The 21788-nt window shown below is 50.1% G+C and overlaps 1 protein-coding gene across 2 annotated transcripts in view; it reads left to right on the forward strand.

The window, feature by feature from the left end:
- ZBTB7C (zinc finger and BTB domain containing 7C) overlaps positions 1-20856 on the forward strand; it is a 110355-nt gene extending 89499 nt beyond the window's left edge. For both annotated transcript variants that reach the window (XM_063180194.1, XM_063180195.1), the window contains exons 4-5: positions 7890-9083; positions 14494-20856. In XM_063180194.1, coding sequence (XP_063036264.1) covers positions 7890-9083; positions 14494-15130 — 1831 coding nt within the window. In that variant the 3' untranslated portion in view covers positions 15131-20856. The remainder of the gene's footprint in view (positions 1-7889; positions 9084-14493) is intronic.
- The last annotated feature ends 932 nt before the right edge of the window (positions 20857-21788 follow it).

The following is a 21788-nucleotide window of genomic DNA, read 5'->3' on the forward strand; positions in this document are numbered from 1 at the left end:
AACCATGGTGATTTTCCTTGCACAGAATCACCTTTGGGCCTGTAGAGGGGTGGTGTCACTCAGAACTGGGGTGATTTCCCTCACATAGAACCAATTTGGGTCTGCAGAGGGATGGTGTCCCTCAGAATTGGGGTTATTTCCCTCACACAGAACCATCTTTGAGTCTGCAGAGGTTGGTGTCCCTCAGAATCATGGTGATTTCCCTCACACAGAACCACAGTGATTTCCCTTGCACAGAACCAATTTGAATCTGCAGAGGGGTGGTGTCCCTCAGAACTGTGATGACGTCTCTCACACAGAGCCATCTTTGGGTCTGCAGATGGGCGGTGTCCCTTGGAACAATCTTTGGACCTGCAGAGGGTTGGTATCCTTCAGAACTGTGGTGATTTCCCTCCCACAGAACCAGTTTGGGTCTGCAGAGGGATGGTGTCCATCAGAACCATGGTAATTTCCCTCACACAGAACCAGTTTGGGTCTGCAGAGAGGTGGTGTCCCTCGGAATTGGGGTGATTTCCCTCATACAGAACCATCTTTGGGTCTGCAGAGATCTGGTATCCCTCAGAACCATGGTGATTTCTCACACACAGAACCAATTTGGGTCTGCAGAGGGATGATGTCCCTCAGAACTGTGGTGATTTCCCTCCCCCAGAGCCACCTTTGGGTCTGCAGAGGGGTGGTGTCCATCAGAATCATGGTGATTTCCCTCACACAGAACCACAGTGATTTCCCTTGCACAGAACCACCTTTGGGTCTGCAGAGGGATGGTGTCCCTCAGAACCAGTTTGGGCCTGCAGAGGAGTCATGTCCCTCAGAACCATGGTGATTTGCCCTTGCAAGAACCAATTTGGGCCTGCAGAGGGTGGTGTCCCTCAGAACCATGGTGATTTCTCACACACAGAACCAATTTGGGCCTGCAGAGGGTGGTGTCCCTCAGAACCATGGTGATTTCTCACACACAGAACCAATTTGGGCCTGCAGAGGGTGTTGTCCTTCAGAACCATGGTGATTTCTCACACACAGAACCAATTTGGGTCTGCAGAGGGCTGGTGTCCCTCAGAATTCTGGTGATTTCCTTGCGAGGGAGGCAGCAGTCGATGTCGCCACGTTTTCCTCATCGTTCCAGGCATCCCAGGGAAGTGATTGAAAGGCAGGGAGCTCCGTGCCCCACCTTCCTGCTGGAGGGCAGAAAAGCGTGCTGCTGGGGTGGGTGGTTTAATAACATGTTCCTCTGGAGACAGGATGTTCAGAGGGGAGGTGTGCCCCCATAGAAAGGAATAAATATAAAGGCAATAGTTACCTCTTTTAGGTTTTGCACCTTCCTTCATTTTCAAATAAAAAGGTAATCCCACCTCTCTGCTTCCCTTCAAATAGGCATTTGGGGATCCCAAGTCTTTCTTGGTGCTCCCAATTGGAGTGAAGTGCTTGGCCAAGGCAGTGGTGTTGTCCTTGTGGGGCTGGCTGTGGATGGGGTGTCAGTGCGGGTGGCTTTGCTCAACAACATTTGCACAAGCGACTTGCTCAAGGTTGTGGATGCAGGAACAGAGCCTCAGCATCCCTATTGCACCAAAATAAAATCAGAGTTTGGTTTGGGTTTGAAGTGACTGCTGTGTCCAAGCCCCCTGCCACGGGCAGGGACACCTTCCACTATCCCAGGCTGCTCCAAGCCCTGTCCAACCTTGTCCTGGGCACTTCCAGGGATCCAGGGGCAGCCACAGCCTCTCTGGGCACCCTGTGCCAGTGTTTTTCCACCAAGTAACAGCAGCAGGAGTGATCAATCACTGGCCAGCATACCCCAGTGAAAGAAGCTGTAATATTTTGACAGATTATGGTGATCTCACATGCACATCTTAATTGCCTCATTATGAAGAGACACAAATAAAACTGGGGGGGAAAGAAAAAAATAACCCACATATATATTTATGGGCTGATGGATGTAGCAGGCAGGTCGGCACATCCATGGGTGGATGCAGAGGGAGAGCAGCCAGCCCACCCTGGCTGCTGCCTCCGCTCCTGCAGCCTGGAGCAGGGATTGGGAAAGAGGTGCAGGTAGCAGAGCAGCAGAGCCAAAGCATCTGAGCCTCAGGGTGCTGAGCACCCCGGGCTGGGGAGGTGGTGATAGAAAATAAATCAGGGTGAGGAAAGGTGTTGAGATCTCCTCCTGACTCTCCCATCCTTGGAAGTGTCCCAGGCCAGGCTGGATGGGGCTTGGAGCAGCCTGGGACAGTGGGAGGTGTCCCTGCCCATGGCACGGGGTGGAAGGAGATGGGGTTTAAGTCCCTTTCCAGCCCAAACCATTCTGAGATTCAATCTGTGGTTCTCTGACTCCCTCTCCTGACAGGGTCAGCAGCCTGGGGTGGCCTAGCGTGCTCAGCACCCCAAAGCCTGGTCCTGACACCTCTGGGATGCTCTGCTGGGTGGTCTCATGCTTCAGGGGTAGAGCTGGAATTCCCGCAGGAGTTTTGTGTCAGCTCAGGAAGGGGGGGCCAGCAGCTGGCTGGGATGGGGGAGCAGTGGTCAGGGATGCTCAACCCCAAGCCTTGCCCCTGGCCTTGCACTCTGAATCCCTCTACGCACACAGGCTGGGTGAAGGGAGGAACTGGAGACACCTTGTTTTGCCTGGAAAAATGACATTTTGACACCAGGAGCAGGCAGAGATCAGCCAGAGCCTGAGGCTCCTTCCTCCACTGTGCTGAATGCAGAATGAGCCTGGCATGGGGGGGGCAGCTGCTTTGCATCCCCTGCTTGCCCTGGGGCACCCCCATATCTTGGGGGGGCAGTCCCACAGAGAGTCACCGGAGGCACAGAAAAAAGAAACACACTCAGGAGCCAGCACTTACCTGAGGGAAAATCACAGCAAAGAGAAGGCCAAGCAATGCACATTTTAAAGGGAGATGTTCAGAAAAATCTCAATGCAAATAACGAAAATACAAAATAAAAACGCAAAAAATATGAACGTATACAATATTAATGCAAAATTATAAATATCTAAAATACACAAATAATAAAATATTAATGTACCGGAATATTAATATATTAAAATATTAGAGTATTAAAATATTGAAACGCTGCATGTTACAGCAATTACATTGCGTGCCAGCAAGCAATTAAAAGCCAAAATTGCATCTCCCAGCCAAGACTCAGGGTGTGAAGCGCTGTCCCCGCGCATGGGAAGGGGACATCCCCCATCCCTGACACAGCCCTGAACCAGCAGCCACACCTCGCACAAGCCTGGGCTCCCCCTGGCAGCCTTCATCTCCTCCAAGGGCTCGGCTTTCCAGGGCGTTGTCAGCGGGCTGAGGAAGGAGATGGGAAAGGGCAGTGCTGGTGAGGAGCCCTCACAGGTCACAGGTCTCCTGCTCCTGCCATTGAGCAGCGCTGAGAGCCGCCGGCAGGATGCTGTCCCTGCCCAGGGCTGGCACATCTCTTAGGGCTGCTCCAGGCTGTGTCAGTGCTCCACTTCCACCCCTACAAACAAGCAGAGGCAACACGAGTTTGCTTTATCTGGTTTCTGTGCATGTGTCTTTGTAACCTATTGAGTGTACTTCTGGTTTTTACTTAGCGCGGTGCTAAAATCAGCGTTTCGCCTCTCTCTGGTATTTCAGTTTTACATTGCTGGTTTGGAGATGCTGAGATCCTTCAGTGTTATAGTGAAGGAGGTTGGAGGAAAAAAGATTATTAAAGAAAAAAAAAAGGAGGTTTTGAGCAGCAGAGTGCCTGGATGAGCTCTGGGTCACCCAGGGAGTGCACACTGCAGGTGGTTTATGATAATTGCTGTAGTCCCTGGCTTGTATCTGGCGTTTTTCACCCAAAAATCTTAGCCCCCAACAACCCCTCTTTTTTTGCCTGTTGCAGCTTCAGGTGTCTAAATCTGTTGGCAGAATGTTTGAGGGAAGCAGTCCAGTATCCCACCATCATTTTTTTTATAAGTGGGGCTTTTCCTGGCAAGAAAGTAATGAATGAGTTTTAAGCATGACCATAAACACAATGTTTCACAACGTCATCTGCAGAATACATTTATCTTAGGTGCCCTCCACCCTTTCCACCATCTCCCTCCAGTTTATTTTAACAATGCTGTAATTTTCTATTATAAAATGGGATTTTGCTGTTTAACTCCATGTCGCCTGCTCAGCATTTGCGTGTGTGTGTGTGTGTGTGCATGCTCTGGTGACATTTGTCACCATCAGAGGCTATTTTTAAGCCTGTTATTATTGAGGACCCCACCCTTGGCTTGGGGATGGGAAGGGGGGAGTGCAGGAGGAGGGAGAGGAGGGAGGGGAAGGAAGGAAAACGTCAGGCTCAGCATACTTCCAGCCTCTGGCCATCAACATCCCCGGGGGCATGGGAACCATAAGGTCATTTCTCAAGCTCGCTGAGCTCCAGAGCTGTCAAACCACCCTGAGAGTTTAAAAAATGCAAATGCATGCAAATGAATGGGCTGTTTCTCTCCCTCTCCCCCCCCCCCCTCACCCCCGGTTTAAATGACATGAATCACCTTCAATTTTGCCAGCATCCTCTAAAGTTATCGGCTTGCCTAAACGCTGCAGTTAACAGAGCCACATCTCAGGAGGACCAGGGAGGGATAAGAAAGGAAAAATAGCTAATTTCCACCAAAACCCCATAATTTTTAAAATACATTTTATACATATAAATTATATGTAACTATGCATTTGTACACCCCAATCTCCCAATTCTAATTTTTCTTGCTGTCGAGCAAATAAGCCACTAATTAAGGAGAATGAAGCCTAGTGTCCAGAAAAAACCCTCTATAAAAACATTTCTCAGGGTAGCCTCATATTCTGCTGTTCTGATTTTTGGCACTTAGGGTGATCTGGCAGTGAAAGATGAAAATAGGAAGACACGTTCCTTCATGCAAGAAGCTCCTTTAACACTCAGGCTCCTTCCAAACAAAAATAAACGAGTAGATGATAAAAACAGCAATAGAAATTTAATTGCTCACGCTTATTATTTGGGATACAAAGCCCTAGAAGGGAAGCTGTCTTTTCCTCCCTGGCTCAGGGGTTATTTATTATCTTACACTCCACTTGGAGAAGGTATTAGATTTACTGTCATTTATCGGCGATTTTCAAGGAGGATTTGATACAGAGCTGGTCGGGATCGCAGAGGAGCGTTGCTGGTTAACATGGTTAAGCACAGCACACTGTAATGAATCAATTTGTTTCAGACAACAGACGTAATTAGCGTGGAGGTAATGGGCACACCATGGGATGAGGGGCTGGAGCATCCTCCCTCCGCTGAAAATGACCAGAGCTGGGTGTGATTCCTGGTTCCTCTGCCCAGCTCCAGGCTTGGGGAGCTGGCGGGAGAGGGCTCCCATGGCTGGGGCTGCCCTCCAGCCCCTGTGAGGCTTCCCTGAGCATGGACAGCTGGACACTGTCCCCATCCCTGTGAGACTTCAGTGAGCATGGACAGCTGGACACTGTCCCCATCCCTGTGAGACTTCAGTGAGCATGGACAGCTGGACACTGTCCCCATCCCTGTGAGACTTCAGTGAGCATGGACAGCTGGACAGTGTCCCCATCCCTGTGAGGCTTCAGTGAGCATGGACAGCTGGACACTGTCCCCATCCCTGTGAGGCTTCAGTGAGCATGGACAGCTGGACACTGTCCCCGTCCATGTGAGCATTCACTGGGCATGGACAGCTGGACTCTGTCCCCATCCCTGTGAGGCTTCAGTGAGCATGGACAGCTGGACACTGTCCCCGTCCCTGTGAGCATTCACTGGGCATGGACAGCTGGACACTGTCCCCATCCCTGTGAGCATTCACTGGGCATGGACAGCTGGACACTGTCCCCATCCCTGTGAGCATTCACTGGGCATGGACAGCTGGACACTGTCCCCATCCCTGTGAGCATTCATTGGGCATGGACAGCTGGACACTGTCCCCATCCCTGTGAGGCTTCAGTGAGCATGGACAGCTGGACAGTGTCCCCATCCCTGTGAGCATTCACTGGGCATGGACAGCTGGACACTGTCCCCATCCCTGTGAGCATTCATTGGGCATGGACAGCTGGACACTGTCCCCATCCCTGTGAGCATTCACTGGGCATGGACAGCTGGACACTGTCCCCATCCCTGTGAGCATTCACTGAGCATGGTCACTGTCCCCCATCCCTGTGGCTCCCCCCAGGCCTGTGGTCCATCACCTCCCTGCAGGTTGCATCATCCTCCGAGACCTTCACTCTCTGTCTCCCACACACCCATTTTTGGCAGTGCTAGATAAGTGTGGGGAGGATACCTGCAAGGTCTCCCTGGGGAGGGAGGAAAAGGGAGACGGCGTTCCTGTTCCCACGGGAATGTTTGCTGCTGAATCTGATCCCCTCTACAGGCCTCCCAGGCTTCCCAAGGGTTGCTGGCCAAGGTGAAGCGCAGGTTTTCATGCAGAGCCTCCATCAGACCAGGCTCTTTCCATACCCAAGGCAGCTGGGAGGGCAGGAGCCAGCTGAAGTAAACCGAGTCCCTACTACTGGTGGCTTGGAAGGAGGTTAGGAGGTTTGGAATCAGCAGAGCCATAAACTGAGCAGGGAGGGATAGCCAGGACATGGCAGTGGGTCCCAGGAGAGCTGCAGAGGTGGTGTGGTGTGGAACTGGGGAACCTGCCTGGTGATGTCAGCCTCGCAAAAGGGATGGAGTGGGGCTGCAGTTCTGCTTTCACGTGTATGAGTTCTCTTGGAGATTAACTGCTCTGTCCCTTGGCTGTGAACCAAGTGTCTACCTGCAGCAGGGCCAGGGCTGGTAGAGGTGACACTGCATGAACACATGCTCTGTGTCCTGGGGGTTTCCAAGGGTTAGTGTATTCAAAGTTATTCTGTCTGTTTGATGTATTCTGTCTGTGAGGGGATTAATGTATTCATCGCCTGCTGGAGGAAATCGCTTTCCTTTCCTGGGATTTCTCATGTGGAAGGGCTGCTGGAGCCATGTGAAAGAGGAAACATCTTACAGATTAAAAAATGGCAAAAAAAAAAAAAAAAAAAAAAAGAATCAGGTTTTCCTCTTGGGTGTGGGCTTTTTGCTTCCGAGTTTCCCTTTGAAGCTAAAGCTGCTCTAGCAGGGGAAGAAGTCTGCCAGATGCACGGGGCATTTTGATACCATGCTGACAAGTCCAAGCAGGATTTGGAATGGAGAGAGCTCAGCTCATGGGAAGAGATAGCAGACAACTGTGTGTCTGGCCAGGTCCTTGCTACCTGGTTGTCTTCCTGAGTGTTTAGGTACACACTGTGACACAAATCCTTGCTTTCCTCCCCATTCTCAGATCCCTCAGCAGGACATTCCTACATGGCATGTCCTCATGTGAGGTGACATGTCATAGCTTCCAGGCATGAAGTAGAACTGAAGATCCATAAGGATTGCTCTCCTGCTCCTGCAGGAAGCCATGATCCTCCTCTATGGGTTGTCCACTTGTACCAGCCCAGAAACAATCACGTAGATGATTTGGGCACTCCCTGGCTCATCTCTTTCAAGCAGTGTAGGTGCTGGCTCTTGGCAGTGTGCAGCAATACAGCATCACTTTCCCCACATAGCTCCTGGCAGAGCAAATCCAACGTGTGCCTGGAACAATGCTGGCTCCAGGAGGACGCAGAAGAAATGTGGTGGGTAGGGAGTCATTGCACAAGGTTCCTGGGGGAGGGGTGTGAGAGAGAAGAGGGAGCTTGTGGAGATTGTGAAAAGGTGAGCAGGGTGGGAATTGAGAAGGAATTGAGAAGGAGATGAGGAGATGGGGATGGAAGCAGAGGATCTGGAAGGAGCTGAAGGTGCCCTGGAGATGCACGGAGACATGCAGGCAGGAGGTGATGGCAGGTGAGGCAGAGGAGGGAAGGCATTATCATCTGGTAATGCCCTGCTAACGCTCTGTTGTTGGTGCTTTGTCCTAGGGCACTAAATGAGAATATGGCCAATGGCATTGAAGATCTTATCGGGATCCCATTCCCGAACCACAGCAGCGAGGTGCTGTGCGGCCTGAACGAGCAGCGGCACGACGGGCTCCTGTGCGATGTCATTCTCATCGTGCAGGACCAGGAGTACCGCACCCACCGCTCCGTCCTGGCCGCCTGCAGCAAGTACTTCAAAAAACTCTTCACTACCGGCACTTTAACGGACCAGCCCTATGTTTACGAGATTGACTTTGTCAAGCCTGAAGCACTTTCTGCCATCCTCGAGTTCGCCTACACCTCAACCCTCACCATCACCACCTCAAACGTCAAGCACATCCTCAGCGCCGCCAAGATGCTGGAGATCCAGAGCATCATCAATGTCTGCCTTGAGATCATGGAGCCCGACAGGGAGGCCGAGGAGGAAGATGACAAAGAGGACGACGACGATGATGAAGATGAAGATGAAGACGAGGAGGAAGAGGAGGAGGAGGAAGTGGAAGATTTTGTCAATCAAGAGAACCGAACTGATGTGCAAGAAGTAAGCTGCCACCAAAGCCCTTCTGAGTCTGATCTCACTGAAGAAGCTTATACAGAAGCACCTAAAGATTTTCCAAATCACTTCCCAGCCAGTAACTCCTCCGGACACTTGGGCATGATACGAGACTTCTCCATAGAGTCCTTGCTGAGTGAAAACTTGTACCCTAAGGCAAACATCCCAGAACGGAGGCCAGCTCTGTCTCCTTTCGCCCCCAGCTTCTTCCCCCACCTGTGGAACGGCGACTTCAACTCCTTCCCCCAGCTCGAGGAGCCCCAAGTAGACAATGGCCCCTTGGATCTGGTGATCAAAAAGAGAAAGATCAAGGAAGAGGAGGAGAAGGAAGACCTGCCTCCACCTCCTTTCCCTAATGACTTCTTCAAGGACATGTTTGCCAACACACCAGCAGCTCCCTTAGGGCATATCAAGGCAGAGACTGACTATAGCGCTTATCTCAATTTCTTAAGTGCTACCCAGTTTGGAGGAGTTTTTCCCCCATGGTCCCTGGAGGAAGAGAGGAAAATAAAGCCCAAGGCGTCCCAGCAGTGTCCCATCTGTAACAAAGTCATCATGGGGGCTGGCAAGCTGCCCAGGCACATGAGGACCCACACGGGGGAGAAACCCTATATGTGCAATATCTGTGAAGTTCGCTTTACCAGGTGTGTGTTGGTCACCTCTGCTGTGTGTGGAGAGTGGGGTGGGGCTGGAGGGGTCACATCATAACCCATGAGTGATTTCTCTGCTGCTCATCAGAAAAAACTCACCAGAGTTTTTGTCCCAGAATAAATGTAGGGAGGAAAGCAGGGCATGATCTCTGTCCCCTTAGAAAAAAATAAAAAGGGAGGAAGGGAGGGTGGAGGAAGAAAAAGAACCTACTGATTTTTGTGGGTTGTGGATGACATCCACAGCTCACTGGATCCATCCCTTGCTGGACAAAAGCTTAAATAAGTAACAGGATATTTTCAACCCCACCATAGTTCACCACAGTGGGACCAGAGTGAGCTGGAAAACAGATGGTCAAACAGCCAAGGACACTTCATCTCTAATGTGCTGAGAGATGCACTGAGTTGGGAGGGCCATTTAGCCACAGGATGTAATTAGTTTGGGTTTGCACTTTTTGGCATCAGTGTAGACCACAACCAAATTGCACACATTGGGACGTGACAGTATCTGGGCTCTCTGGGCTTTCTGGGGCTGGAGTGGCCCTAATTATTATGTCTTAGTAGTGCCGTTGGGGTCTTGGTCTCTTCCCCAAAGTAAAAAATGGCAGGATAAGGGGAAACGTCCTCAAGCGTCACCAGGGGGTTGGATAATAGGAACAATTTCTTCATGCAAAGCGCTGTTACAGCCTGTCCAGGGCAGTGGAGGAGCCCCCATCCCTGGAGGGATATAAAAGATGTGTAAGTGTGACGCCTGGGGACATGGTCTGGTGGACTTGGCAGTGCTGGGGAACAGCTGGACTCACAGAATCATGGAATGGTTTGGGCTGGAAATGACTTTAGAGTTCATCCAGTTCCACCCCCTACCGTGGGCAGAGACACCATCCACTATCCCAGGTTGCTCCCATCACTGTCCAACCTAGCCTGGGACACTTCCAGAGATGGGGCAGCTGCAACTTCTCTTGCCAAGTTGTATTTAGCTGTGCAAACGTAATGTTCCAGCCTGAAACTGTGCTCTGCAAAGCTGGGCAAATTTAATCGGTGAGCAGAGACAAATAGATTCCTGGACCTGCTCTTGCTGAGTATAATTAATATCTAATGAGAACAATCTTTACCATAATAATAAAGCTTTCTGACAAGAGCATGGTATTTCAGCTCCTGGCTGCATGTGAGAGAGAGAGAGAGCCCTATTAAGCTGGGGTGAGAAAACCAGAGGAAAATAATCTGCACAGTAGGCAGAGGCGAGCTCCTGACAATGGCCGGACACCTGGGGTGCTCCTGCATTCAGCCTGTCTTTTCTTCTCCTGTCCCTATGATAATATACGAATGGAAGATATGCAGATGATGAGAATTTGACCTGAAAATAAATTTCCATGCTCCCCTCCATTAACACAGCAGACACCATATTATAATGCGGGGAGCATCGTGCCTCGGGCGGGCATGTGCAGCGTGAGCCAGCTCACCCTGGTATTTGCAGGGGAAAGGCCACTGCATGGTGATAATTCCTGCCTGCAGGAATTTGGATCTGGCTCCTGCTGGTGCTGCAGCCCCAGGTTAGCACTGTCGTCTCCGTGGGGTGGGTTCAGCCCTGTGACTGGAGGGACAGCCTGGCCAGCCCCATCCTGTGGTCCCTGTCGCTCTCTTGTGTGTGCTGCTGCAGGTGCTAATTTTTGGTGAGGAACTAGCCTGCCTAGATCCATCACTGACATCTTCCCTGTAACAGGAATATAGAGCTGAGCCCTCCCAGAGGGCTCCCAAAGTCATTTACAGGCAAGGGCAGCGTTGTTCACTTAGTTCAGGGAAACTGAGGCATGAAGCCTAATCCAGACAAGTTATATCAGCATGGTGGTGGAGGTTGAAAACTCCACACAGAGCTGGTCTAGCATCACCCATTACTAATACAGGACTAAAGCTGATAGTGTCAAAATCCCCCATGTGCTCAGCATCTTCTAAACACAGGGCACAGGGGTAGGGGGACTTCATCCAAGGGGAAAAAAATCAAAAAACTGAGACTTGTCCAACAGTGCAGTCCCCCAACATGACTGATGAAAACTGGTCTTGTGGGTCGCTCCATGCAGAGCTGGGTGCTAGAAGGTCTTTTCTTTCTTTAACACCCTGAGCAAATTGGATATATTAAAATATTGATTTCTTTTTAAATGCATTTGGATGGATTTTGAATAGCGTGCAGCTAATTGGCTTTGTTTGGGGTGGGGTTTTCTTAGCTGTTTTCATCATTACTCTGGTGTGAGAGCTCTCTTTTAGGAAAAGGTGTAGTTTTAAGCAAAGTGGAGTGATTGAGATGCAGAAAGAGATTTCTACTGGGATTTCCTGAATGCTGCCACTTGGATTAAGTGTTTTGCTCTCGGAGGAGGGGGGCAATCCCATGCTCTCGGAAAGCATTGGACTTGCACCCACGGTGCCTTCACTGGGGAGGTGCAAGCTCAGATGGTCCCTTCTGGGGTCCCCTGGGAGTGAGAGTGCAGGGAAGCACAGGTTCTCAAATGGAATCTCAGTGTGAATCAGTCCTTTGCATTACTTCTGCATTTAAGGCACTGTGGAGGTGAAAATCTGCTGGGGAAATGGAGAAGGTATATTTTCCTGGGGTGAGGAGTGCCCCAACCTCCCCAGCAGATCCCTTGCCCTCCACATCAGTGGGGTCTCTCATCCCCCAGCAAGGACCCTGCGTGCACCTGGACCTGCCCCTCCTGCTGCCCACGGACATCTGATCACAGGAAGCAGGACTTCATTTAATGGCTCATTAATTATTTTTTCCTTAAACAAAGGCTGCTCAGCTTCTAGTCTGCTTTCCACCCCACTAGAACGCCGGAGAAAGCTGCAAATATTTCAGCTTTTCCACCAAGACAACCCCAGAGTGCTCAAGGAGATACTGTTCCAGCTGGAAAGGTTAACATTATTTGTTCCTATTATTTGTGTTGTGACAGCTCACAGAGCCCTAATCGCTCTCCTAATGCAATTGCATTAAGGTTATTCACACACACAGAGTGCGGATCTCCGTCGGAGCGAGCCTCCAGCCCAGCTCCCAGCTCACAAACCCCGTGTTCCCCATGGCACATCCCCCTGGGGTGCTTCACCACAGAGCACCTCACCCTCCCAGCCTCTGAGCAGCTCCCCAAACCTCCCTTGCATTCCCTGGAGATGCTGCCGGGCCAGGGAGGACTGGGTTTCTCCCCGTCTGCTGCCGGAGATGGGTAATAGCCTGAAAAGAGCTTTGCCTGTATTTACATTATACAGTCCTGGCACGCAGCGTGTTTATTAGGAAAAGCGATCCTGCTAGGTTAAACATTACCTACAGAGGTTTAAATTAAATTATAGGTGGGGTCGGCAGCTCTGCTTTTTATTAACACTGCCCCCCCCTTTGCAGCACGAGCCCCCGCGCTCATCCGCGCGCGACTTCGCCATTCGGGGTGAAATTCTCCCTGCTGCTGCTTTGTCTGCTGCTGAGCACTGGCTCCAGCCCCTGCAGAGAAAATGCACTCTTGTGAAAACCTCGGGGTAGCACCAGATTTAAAGATGCCACAGTGGGAAGTTGACCTGAGCTTGGCACAGGGACTGAGGCATGCATTTTTTTCTGTGTCTCCCTAAAAAATTTGTAGGTGCAGGGCCAGGCTGGGATCAGTCTCCCAAGAGCAATAAAGCATCATCTCGTGAAGAAGTCACTCTCCTGCTAGGGAAACTCCTTTGCATCCTTGATGGTGTGCAGGGATGCCCAGCCCAGAGCTGCATTCCTCACGGTGTGGCCAACACCTCTGTGCTGCTGGGCACGTCACCAAAAACTGTTTCAATATGGGCTGGGTGACAAAAACTAGTTCAGAGGCAGCACCTTGCAAGTTTTGAGGGCTTGACCTTCCAGAAGAAACAGATTTTTGTCTGGTTTTTATGTTATATAAATTAAATCATCATAATACATATTAACATTATTTAATTTATAATATAATTATATTTTAAAACAATAATGAATTGTATATTCTTTACTGTTAATGCTAAAATACACCGTATAGTTTTATATGACATATCTGTAATATATAATAGATTTTTTATATCTAATAATGAAATTACTCCACATGTTCTACATTTTTAGCCTCAATACTAGCATGTTGGAGGGTTCATACTGAAATAATTTTGGAAAGCAATATGAATTTTCCCACTTTGCTCTTTACTTGAACACCACTGGTGCAACCCAGGAAGCAATGTTCAGCTCAGCTGGGCCATAATCAGCCTCACTTTTTATAATCATACTCTTTAGCTGTGATTTTGGTTTTTTTTGGATTTTGGCTGCAGAAGGAAACATTTATTTTTTTGGGAAAAAGCAGTGATTGGATTGCCCATATGGGAAAATATTCTCGCTTTTAGATGTTCCCCTTAAAAATACATATATAAATATTTGTAAATAAGTGCCATTGGGATGGATATTACAATATTCCATGGCTGGACTTGAAAAACTTCTCCAAGCTGTGTGGGAGGTTGGATGTGTGCTGGCCTTGGAGACCCTGGCAGGGAAGGGCAGAGAGCCTGGATGCTGCACCTCTGGCAGCATCGCCCTCTGTGCTGCTCCTGCTCCAAAAGAAAGCTCCTGAGACACCATGTGGTCAGTGTAAGAATAAAAGGAGAGGAAAATCGGCTCCGAGAGGGACTGCATTTAAGCAGTATTGTCCTGCATTTCCAGGTTCTGAAATCCCAACTGATTTCATTATTTGCAGGCTGGAACAGGGCTGTATTTGTTTAATAATCCCAGATTTAGTTATATATAGATATATTCCCATATTTAGAATCTTGCTTTTTACAAGTATGTGGAAGGAGGATGCAGCCTAGTGGGGGTCAGGCTCTTCTCCCAGGGAACAAGGGACAGAACAAGAGGGAGCAGCCTCAAGTTGTGTCAGGGAAAGCTGAGCTGGGAAAATCAGGAAAAATGTCTTACCTGAAAGGTCTGTCCAGCCCTGGCACAGCTGCCCAAGGCAGTAGTGGAATCTCCATCCCTGGAGGGATTTAAAAGCCATCTGGATCTGGCACGTGGGGACATGGGTCAGTGGTGGGTGTGGTTGGACTTGATGATCTTAGGTCTTCTCCAGCGTTAATGATTCTGTGTTTTTTAGGTTTATTACAGGGATTTTTCTTTTCCCTCCAATTTAAGCTGTTTTGAACTCTCTGGGATGGACTGCAAACTCCTGACGTGGAGGGCTCTGTGTGTATGGTGTTTTAGTGCCCAGGAAAGAGGAGGCGAACGCGAACATCACCTGCAAGACCATCCATACATTGGGAGAGGCCCTATGATGAGGGCCTTCCCATCTCCACCTTTCCATCACCCTGATCCCAGCCGGGGAGCCAATCCCAAAAAGAGCAATCCCAACCCTTCCGGCCCACACCGCCTGACCAAGCACCTTTTCTTTTGCAGGCAGGACAAGCTAAAAATCCACATGCGGAAGCACACGGGCGAGCGGCCGTACCTGTGCATCCACTGCAACGCCAAGTTCGTGCACAACTACGACCTGAAGAACCACATGCGCATCCACACGGGCATCCGGCCCTACCAGTGCGAGTTCTGCTACAAGAGCTTCACCCGCTCCGACCACCTGCACCGCCACATCAAGCGGCAGAGCTGCCGCATCGCGCGGCCCCGGCGCGGCCGCAAGCCGGCGGCGTGGCGGGCGGCCGGCCTGCTCTTCGCGCCCGGGGGCCCGCCCATGGAGAGCGGCTTCGTGATGCCGCCCGCGCTGGAGGAGATGAGCGGCCACCTCGGCAGCACGGCCATGTGCCTTCCCGGGCCCAGCCCCAAGCACTTCCTGAGCGGGGCCAAGGCGCCCTTCAGCCTGCAGGAGCTGGAGAGCCAGATTGAGGAGACGCAGATGAAGCTCTTCAGGCGGGCCCAGATGGACATGGAGAGGAACGCGGGCATCTTCGCCTTCGCCCTGGGCCACAATGAAAACCTCGCTGCCCAACCCTTCTTCCCTCTCCCCAGCCCTTGGAGCACAGGCTTCAGTGGCTTGGCGGGGCTTGGCCACGTGGCTCCCATCTCAGAGGCCAGCAACTAAACCCGCGCCCGGTCCCACCATGCATCTGCTCCCATCCCAGCAAGGCTCCCACCTGCCCTTCTGCATCATCAGGCTCCCGAGAAGCTCTTTGTCCTCTCACTGCCATGGGGCTCGGGGCACGAGGCCGTCCCTGGGGCGAGCAGGGCATGGGCAGGTGCTGTGCCCCATGGCCACCGGCACTTTAGACTTTGGGGCCCTCAGGCACTCCCTGTCCCATCCCTCCACTCATGGCTCCATCTGGGAAGGCCAGGCCAGGACTGCTGCTCTCTTGAACACCCCTAAAAATGTCACTTGCCTTAGTCCAGGGCTCGGCCATCACCACGAGATGGCTTTTCTGTGGGAAATGTTCCCCATTTTCCCACACAAGGAGCTCGCTGGACACTGACAAGCCGTCCAGACTTGGGTTTGTTTTGTTGCATTCCTTGGCCCTTTGGGTCAAAAGGACTTTTTTGTTTTCTTTCTGGTTTTGTATTTTTTTTTTCTTCTTAATTAATTCCCATGTCTGGTGACAATATTTGTTCTACAAGGGATAAAGGGGAGGTCTAGCAGCCTTACTGGGAGAGGGAGAGAGGGAGGATACTGGCCGCTGCCTTTCTCAGCAGTATATCAGATTTACAGGGCTGGTGAAAGCCCTGACCTGCAGCATGAGTTGGGACCTTAAAAACATTAAAAACATTAAAAAAAAAAAAAGGAGATTGAACACCTAGCGCAAAGCTAGGTGGAAAAGGGGGATTTTACTTATTTTGGTTCTTTAGCTGTTTCAAAGTTTCAAAAGGAGAACCAAAGCCTATTTTGAGTATTTTAACTTCAGTTGCTTGAAAAGGTGAAGGAAAAGTTTTAGAAGAATCAGTAATATTTCAATACTGAGCTTTTATTAAACCCTTGCTTTGAAAAAATGAACAAGTGGGAATTTTGAAATGAAAAAGTCGTTTCAAACCAAAGAGTCAGAATTCGCTGCCGCTGACCATTCAGAAATGTCTGAAGTTCTGTCCTTAATTCCCTCAAATTCTTATGTGATAGTGATGAGAAAAATTTACAAAACACTCGCGTGTCCCCAAATCTGCAGTGTTGGTGGGAAAAATTCGGGTGTGCAAATATCCCTGCTGCGTGTCTCGAGGGATCTTTCTGGAAAAGATGTTCACTACTGGTGTGTTGATGGTGATAGCATCCTTGACAGCAAGTAGAAATGCTGTTTCTTCCCTGGAGTTGGTTCAAAAGAGAAGGTGGTGACATATGACAGGGTACTCCAAGTTGAAGGTCACCCACATTGGCCAGCAGGTTTGGGCTGACTCCCCAGCATCCCTGCAGACCCCATCTGGTAATTCTTTCGGGGCACAAAAAGTGGCCACTTGGCTGGAATCACCCTGTCCACCTCCTTCAGCCCCAAATCCACGAGCTGCTCTGAAGGATAAAGGCTTTGGTGGCCATCTGCCTCTGATGGCTCCTCCTGGATGAGCCATGGGAGGCAGGCGTGGTGGGATCCCACTTCCACCCCTGGCTGAGGTGGGTTGCAGTGGTTGTTTTACATGAAACCAACACTTAGAAATGTAAATGTTACCAATTGGGGCTTTTATTTCTCTTTTTACTATGACCTTCCAACGTCAGCAAAGTCGAAGGGAATGCGAGGAGCGCGGGTTCATGAGGTTTTTGGTTTCTCCATCAGTGGCGAGGTGGCTGGATGAGAATCTGCCCACCAGAGGCAAGGAAGGGGACACAGGGAAGTCAAGGGTTCCACAGCCCTCAGGAGGGTTGAGGGGCTTCTGCTCTGAAACCAACCATAGCAGAATGGCCCCAAGGAACTGCCCAACACTTGGCTTCCTCCTCCCAAAAGAAATCCTTAAAGACTCCATGTGCAACAAAAGTCAATGGAGAGAAAAAAAAAAAGAAAGTAAGAAGAAAAAGAAATCTTCTTAAAACTGCATCAAACTTTTTCTTTTTAATCCACATCAACTTCTTAAACAAGCGACGTTTTGCAGATGATTGGTTCCTTCAGGTGTTTTTTTGTCTACGATTTGGAGTCATTGTAAAATATCCAAAGATGCCGAGTACTGTATGATCTGCAAGGACTTGAAGCAAGGTGTTTTTTTGTCTTGGTTTGTTTGTTAGGTGGTTGGGTTCTTTTTTTTTTTCCTATATGTCTAAGTGGGGATAAACCTTTGCAATTTTTCTATTTATAACTATTTTTATGTGATTGCTTTATGTACAAAACAATGGAAAAAAATCAAAACAAAAAAGTAGAGAGGAACACACACGTACACAAACAAATTTGCCTTAGTTACTCACGGGACAATCACCCTTAACTTTGATTGATGCTAAAAAGCTGATGGAAAAAAAAAAGAGACTAGATCACTTTATGTATTTATTAAACTGTATTAATTGATGCTTTTAAATTATTAGCAGGACTTGATTCTCTTGCCTGTGGCCATGGTGTGAAGGCAAAGGCGCTGCGGTTGCTGAGCTGCCAGCACAGCCACCCGTGTGGCCTCAGCTCTGTGGATGTTTGCCTGACACCTTTTGGAAAGCCAGAATAATCACTTATTAATTAAAGATTGAGCTGGTATGGGCTCCAGCCCGAGGGGCTGATGCTGATGACAATTATGGAGTTAAGGTTGATTTTCCCGCGTTGGCGCTGGGTTGGGCAGGGCTGGAGGGAGCTGAGCGCTGGCTGTGATCACTTTTGGGGTGTAGAGGGATGGTTAGAGAAAACTCTTGTTTCTTCCCGTTTTGGTGTTGTGTGGTGAGTCCAGGTCACAGGTATCCCCGTGGGAGCCCAGCTGAGTGTGAAGGTGCCTTCCTGGGGATCTGCTCCCGTTTCCAGGGCAGGTGTGACGAGCACCAAACCTCGGCTGGAGGGACACGAGCTCTGTCCCAGCTCACGGTGTGGTGGCTCCTGGTGCATCCCACCCTGGCTGCAGCAGGGCAGGGGGATCCTGCCCCTGTGCCCCTGCAGAGCTGCCCCAGCCCCGGCTCCAGCAGCACAAGGAGCTGGAGCTGCTGCAGCCAGTGCAGAGGAGGCCACGGAGCTGCTGCCAGGGCTGGAGCCCCTCTGCTCTGGAGCCAGCCTGGCACAGCTGGGGCTGCTCAGCTGCACCAGAGAAGCTCCAGGGACACCTCAGAGCCCCTGCCAGGGCCTCCAGGGGCATTTTAGAAAAGAGATGGGGCAAACATTTTAGCAGGGCTTATTGTCATAGAACAAGAGGAGATGTTTTAAACTGAAAGAGAGGAGATTCAATCTAGATAGAAGGAAGAAATTTTTTACAATGAGGGTGACAAAACAACTGAAACAAGTTGCCCAAAGAGATGATGACTGCCCCTGGATCCTTGGAAATGTCCAAAGCCAGGCTGGATGGGGCTTGAAGCAACCTGGGGTAGTGGAAGGTGTCCCTGCCCATGGCAGGGGGTGGGACTGGATGACCCTTAAAGGTCCCTTCCAGCTCAAATCTTCTGATGATTCTATGATTATATGAACTCAAATGACACAAAAATGAGCCCTCTAATTCATGTGGCCGCACAAAAATTGCAGAATTCCTTTGCTGTTTTTGAATGAGGTGCAAAAGCCTGGAAGATAAGCTCCAGCTGGGAACGGTGGGACTCATCCCACATTGTTCAGCCATTTGGAGGTGAAGTAAACAGGTGCCCTGAGCCTCTTGGGACACCTACGTGTTGTCCTGCAACCTGCAGTGTGATTCCAGCCTGCCTCTGAAGCCTCCCTGGCTCTGGAGGTTCTGGAGGCAGGTTCTGCTGGAGGGTGATTCACCCTCCCATGCTGGACCTCCCAGGGCTGGGATGAATCACGTTGGGCACCTCTCTGCCACCTCCCAGCTGTGCTTTCCCAGAGCTCTCTGAGATAAGTTTAACCAGAGCAGGGGTGTTCCCACCAGCACCGCTCCCTCCTCTCTGCTCAGCTCACGGGACAGCCCCTGGAAAAGCCTTTCCCAAGAGGATGGGATGCTGGTACAGCCCAGGGACCCAGGTCAGGGTTTCTGATTTCTTCCCAGACTGTTTTAACTGGGAACACTATGGGAAATAAAGGTCTGTGTCAAGCCTCCCAAGCCTGGGGACCAGAGATTCATGCTCATGAATCACCCTGCTGCAGTCCCAGTAAAACTTCCCAAGTTCTTATAGCCACAGGTTATTTTCCTTCCTTTACACTTCAGAGAAGGACTCCACAGCATCAGGTGCTCAGGCAGGGGCCCAGATCTGCAGGCAGAGTCCAGAAATGTGACTTGGGAACAAAGAAATACCAATCCCCCTCCCAGGGCAGGTGGTTGATTGTTGAGCAGCTCCTCTGTGCTTGGAGCCTACAGGACCGTGGCAGGGTCAGCCCATAAACTCTGTGGTTTTGAGCACAAAAAAATCCCCAAATGAAAATTGTGTGAATCACTTTTTAGCTATTTAAATACACCTGTAACTTCTTTTTTTTTTTCAGCTCTTGTGGCTTTTAACCCCATTTTATGCTCACATTCTGGTTTGCTTATAATGCCAGAACAACAACAACAACAACAACAAAAGAAGAAATAGATTTGCAAGGGAAGGGTGAAAAAAAAAATCTAAAAATCGCTCGGAGGAGCTGTGCATTAATCAGACACTTGGGAATCACAGGAAGAAACCAGCTTCAGTAAATGCTTGTTAGCAACAACATATGGCTGGATGCTTGCTGCTGAGCAGCTGCTGTTATCTGCTGGAGCATCCAGGCTGTGCAGGGGGAACAGCACCAGGGTGATGCTGCACAGGCAGCGTTTGCCTGGACCAGGTGTTGCTGCCAAAGGAGCATCTCCTGGCACGAGTGGCAGGGAGCTGGATGGGCAAACCCTTTCCCTGGGCTTGAAACCCTTTGCTGAGCATTGCAAGAGCCTCTTCCTGCAGTTGTGCAGAAGGAAATTACAGAGAGGAAAAAATATTTGTGTTTTGAGAAGGGAAGAAAGAGCCTGCAGTTTTGGAAGTGAGAGGCTTTTCCATTTGGCAGTCACCTGCGGGAAAAATATAAAGGGAATAATTTTGCAAAGTACAGCCTGAAATGTTTTAGGCTTGAATGTGTCAGCAGGACTCCTGGCAGCCCCAGTGAGGCTGCAAATGCTGCCCGGTCTCTGCTCCACTCGTGCTCTGCCTGCGGCCCCTGGGACCTGCTGTGCCCCCCATCCTTTTCCATCCACTTTGGAGGGGATTAGGGCTTTATTTACAGTCTCGGTGCCCTGAAGCTGGAATATTGTGTGGTTGCAAAAAAAACTTTTTAGGTAAGGGAGTACATGAAGCAAGACCCCAACCGTGTTGTTTTAAGAAAATTATGTGCTTGGCAGCAGGTCACCCGTGGCTGGGTTTTTAAGATCTACCATTGCCTGTTGGTACCTCTGACTGTGTGCACCTGTGTTTCTTTCCAAGCCAAAAACAAAAAAGGGAAGAACTGAGAAAAATCCCTTCTCGTAGAAGATACCCCCTATGTAGTCCGAGCCCGAGTGAACTCATCCCCATCCCACCTCCCAGCCCCTCCTCTGGGACCTCCAGCAGAGGGAGAGAGAATACCTGTGGCTTGGAAATACCTTTTTTCCCCCCGTGTTTTCCTATGTTGAACCAATGTTTTACATGACTTGCACTATTTGCTGTAGGGCAGGATACTGTTTAGGTTTCTTTGTTCCGGTCTCTTGTTTGGTTGCGACTCCTCTTGGCGGTCCTGTACACGTACCTGCTGCACATCTTACACCCCTGGAGAAAATAAACTGTTACCTGAAGCACTGAGCCTCTCGTGTGTCCTTGGCGCTGCTCTGGGGCTGGGGAATTCGGATTTCAGCATCAGATTCCTGGTGGGACTTGGTGATCTCGGGGGTCCATTCCAACAGAAATGATTCTGCCATCGAATTATGATGAGCTGGGTGATGGAGCATTTTGTGGTGGCCCTCCAGGGTCACCCTTCCTATGGCACCTGGGCTGTCACCACGAGGGTGCAGGGGCTGAGAAGAATGAAATTTTGTGCGGGGAAAATAAATGCTGTGTGGTGTGTAAGTGGAATTGTTGGGGGTTTATTTCTCCCCGTCGCGGCACATCTGCTCCCTCAGCCGCCGCACGCTCGAGCTTGGGCTGCCCTCGTGTGGCGGCCTGCGGGCAGCTCGGCCCCCGCAGAGGGCCGGGACCCACATCTGGGGCTGCTTTAGGGGTCTCGGCAGCACCAGGGCACGCAGGACCCTCCCTCACCTCCCGTCTCACCCAGCCACGGCTGCTTGCCAGGAAGAGGAAATGCAACCCTCAGCCACATCCTGAGGGAGCTTAATGGTTGGACTCGGTTTTAAGGGTCCTGTCCAACCTAAATGATTCAATGATTCTTAAGTTTTTACAGCTCAGTTAACCACCACCAACTAATAAGGCCAGTGAGGCTGGAATGTGCCACAATTGTCAGTGGCCTCATGGGAACTCTGATTTTTTAGGGAATTATTCGTGCAGGGTAAGCCAGGACTGTACCCTCTGATGCCCAATGCTGGTATTTCCCACTTCCCCTCATGGTACCACTAATAATTTAGCTCAATTTGGGCAAGCAGGGCTTTCAAATGTAAATCTTACACAATTATATAAAGCCCATTTCCTTAGGAACTGAGACTAAAAACCATAAATGCAAATGCCAAGCAAGGAGCCAAACAGCAGTGCTGAGCTGCAACCCCCAAAGTTTGAT

Source organism: Melospiza melodia, chromosome Z (genome assembly GCF_035770615.1).
Source record: "Melospiza melodia melodia isolate bMelMel2 chromosome Z, bMelMel2.pri, whole genome shotgun sequence".
NCBI lineage: Eukaryota > Metazoa > Chordata > Aves > Passeriformes > Passerellidae > Melospiza > Melospiza melodia.